General features: G+C 36.0%; 1 protein-coding gene and 1 non-coding gene across 2 annotated transcripts; one reads left to right on the forward strand and one right to left on the reverse strand.

Annotated features, from left to right (window-relative positions):
• Positions 1 to 645: 645 nt before the first annotated feature.
• LOC128041985 (small nucleolar RNA R71) lies at positions 646 to 752 on the reverse strand. Its single transcript, XR_008197193.1, has one exon. It is a non-coding gene; the product is annotated as a small nucleolar RNA R71 (small nucleolar RNA).
• A 1,115-nt stretch (positions 753 to 1,867) lies between these two features.
• LOC105771772 (uncharacterized) lies at positions 1,868 to 2,380 on the forward strand. Its single transcript, XM_012593168.1, has one exon. The coding sequence runs from the start codon at positions 1,868 to 1,870 to the stop codon at positions 2,378 to 2,380; it is 513 nt and encodes a 170-aa protein (XP_012448622.1).
• The last annotated feature ends 273 nt before the right edge of the window (positions 2,381 to 2,653 follow it).

Raw genomic sequence — 2,653 nt, forward strand, 5'->3', positions numbered from 1 at the left:
CTTTGTGAAATTATTTTTATAGTTTGGTTTTTATTTTTTAACATTACTAATTTATTCTTTATTCTTTATTTGTGATTTATTTATCAGGTGTTTATGAGCATATATTAAATCATTGATCTATTACTTGTGGACCCTGAAATTAAACGAGCATTTAGACAGAAAAGACGCGAGAGATTTGCTCAAAGACAAGTGAGATGGACCTTGGAAATCAAAATGATGGATAAGGTAAATGAGTCAATAATGTGCAGAATCCAATCCTTATTGCGGATGATAAGGATCTTGCCATAAGACAATACACTGTACCACTCTTTAATAAGATAAATCTGAGAATCAAGAGGCTGGATATCGTGGAACCCCAATTCAAATTGAAACCAGTGATGTTTCAAATGCTCCAAATAGTGGGCCAGTTTAGTGGTATGCCCACGGAAGATCCACATCTTCACCTTCAATTATTCATGGAGGTGAGTGATTTGTTTAAGTTAGCTAGTGTGACTGAAGATATATTAAGGTTGAAGTTGTTTCCATACTCATTGCGAGATCGAGCATAAGCATGGCTGAATTCATTACCAACAAGTTCAATATCTACTTGGCAAGAATTAGCAAAAAAGGTTTTTGGTAAAGTATTTTCCATTGAGCAAAAATGCAAAGATGCGAAATGAGATAACTACTTTTTAACAATTGGATGATTAGTCCTTATACAGGGCATGGGAAAGATTCAAGGAATTGCTTCGTAAGTGTCCTCATCATGGTATTTCCCATTGTATCCAATTGGAGACATTTTATAATGATCTCAATGCACATACAAGAATAATGCTGAATTATTCTGAGAAGAGTGCGATTTTGTCTAAGTCTTATAACGAGGCTTATGAGATCATCGAAAGGATCGCTAGCAACAATTACCAATACCCAAAAAATCGAGCAGTTTCTAGAAGACGAGTAGCCAAAGTGCATAAAGTAGATGCCCTAACTTTAATCTCTACTCAGGTATCTTCTATTTCCTCATTGTTGAAATAGTTTATCACTAATGGTTTGGATAATTTTTCAGCTCAATCACCAAGTCAGTATGATGTTGTTTCCTATGTGTATTGTAGGGATGGTTATTATTTTGAGAATTACCCTTCAAACCCCAAGTCTATTTGTTATGTAAGGAATCAGTATCAAAATAGAAGTGGACAAGGACCAAGTCCAACTTCTACAATCCATCATGGCGGAATCATCCAAACTTTTCCTAAAGTAACCAAGGAAATGGACCGAACAACCATATACAACGTAAACCCAATCAATCCTAAGGGTTTAATCAACAAGCTCTAAAACTACCTCAAGCTGAGTCATCAAATAGTTTGAAGGACTTGTTGAAGTCGTATATGGCAAAAATGACGCTTTGATCCAAAGTCAAGCAACAACACTGAAAAATCTGGAAAATCAAATGGGTTAGTTAGTTACTGAGCTTCGTAGTAGACCGCAAGGAGCCTTGTCGAGTGATACAGAAAGTCCAAGGAGTTTGGGTAAGGAACATTACAAGGTATTTGCATTACGAAGTGGCAAGATTTTGGAACCTAAGGAGGTTGTGATTGAAGATGATGAGCCTACTGAGAAGAAGGAAACTCAACCAACAGTTGAAGTTCCTACACCAGAAAAATCAGATGCTGAAAAATCTGATGAGGTAAACCTTAAACTAGTAAATTTTGAGAAGCTAACACCTTTTGTAGATTTGCCTCTTCAGAAAAGTTGTCTGTATCAACCCAGAGTTCTATATCCTCAAAGACTCCAGTAGAATAGGTAGAAACAAGAGGTGCACTTCAAAAAGCTCTTGGGTGTTTTAAAACAAATACACATCAAAGTTTTGTTGGTAGAGGCTTTAGAACAAATGCCCAATTACGTGAAGTTTATGAAGGATATTTTGTCCAAGAAGAAAAGGCTTAGTGAGAATAAGACTGTTGCTTTGATGAAGGAGTGCAATGCGTTCTTACAAAATAAGCTACCTCCTAAAATGAAAGACCCTAAAAGCTTTACAATACCTTGTAACATCAGAGAATCTTACCACGATAAAGCTTTGTTCGACCTTGGAGTAAGCATCAACTTGATGCCCAAATCTATTTTCAAACTGTTAGGAATAGGTGAAGTAAAATCCACTACTGTGAAACTTCAACTTATGAATTCTTCATTAGCATATCTCGAGGGAAAGATCGAGGATGTTTTCGTAAAAGTTGATAACTTTATTTTTCCTGATGACTTTATTATGTTAGACTTTGAAGCAGGTAGGGAAGTTCTGATCATCATTGGGAGACCTTTCCTAGCCATGGGAAGAATGTTGGTAGATGTGCAAAAAGGTGAACTCACCATGCGAGTTGAAGATGATAAGGTAACATTAACATTCTGAAGGCCATGAAATTTCTTGATCCTTCAAAAGAGTGTTCAGTAATAGAGGAATTAGAAACTTTAGTTTTTCTGGAAAGTAATTCTGAAGAAGACCCATTGGAGAACACTTTAGGGTCTAAACCATTTGAAAATGAAAAAAGGTAATAAAGATTTGGGTTTGATGGAAGTCAATCCAAGAAGTTATGATCAACCACTACAGTTCGAACCGCTAGAGTTGAAAGTTTAGGAATTTACACAACCCAAGTTGTTAATTGAGGAACCACCTAACCTTGAA

Source organism: Gossypium raimondii, chromosome 6, assembly GCF_025698545.1.
Source record: "Gossypium raimondii isolate GPD5lz chromosome 6, ASM2569854v1, whole genome shotgun sequence".
Lineage (NCBI taxonomy): Eukaryota > Viridiplantae > Streptophyta > Magnoliopsida > Malvales > Malvaceae > Gossypium > Gossypium raimondii.

What these genes read in the sequence shown, in the direction of transcription:
- LOC105771772 (XM_012593168.1), top strand. Translation starts at nt 1,868, where the DNA reads ATGCCCAATTACGTGAAGTTTATGAAGGATATTTTGTCCAAGAAGAAA.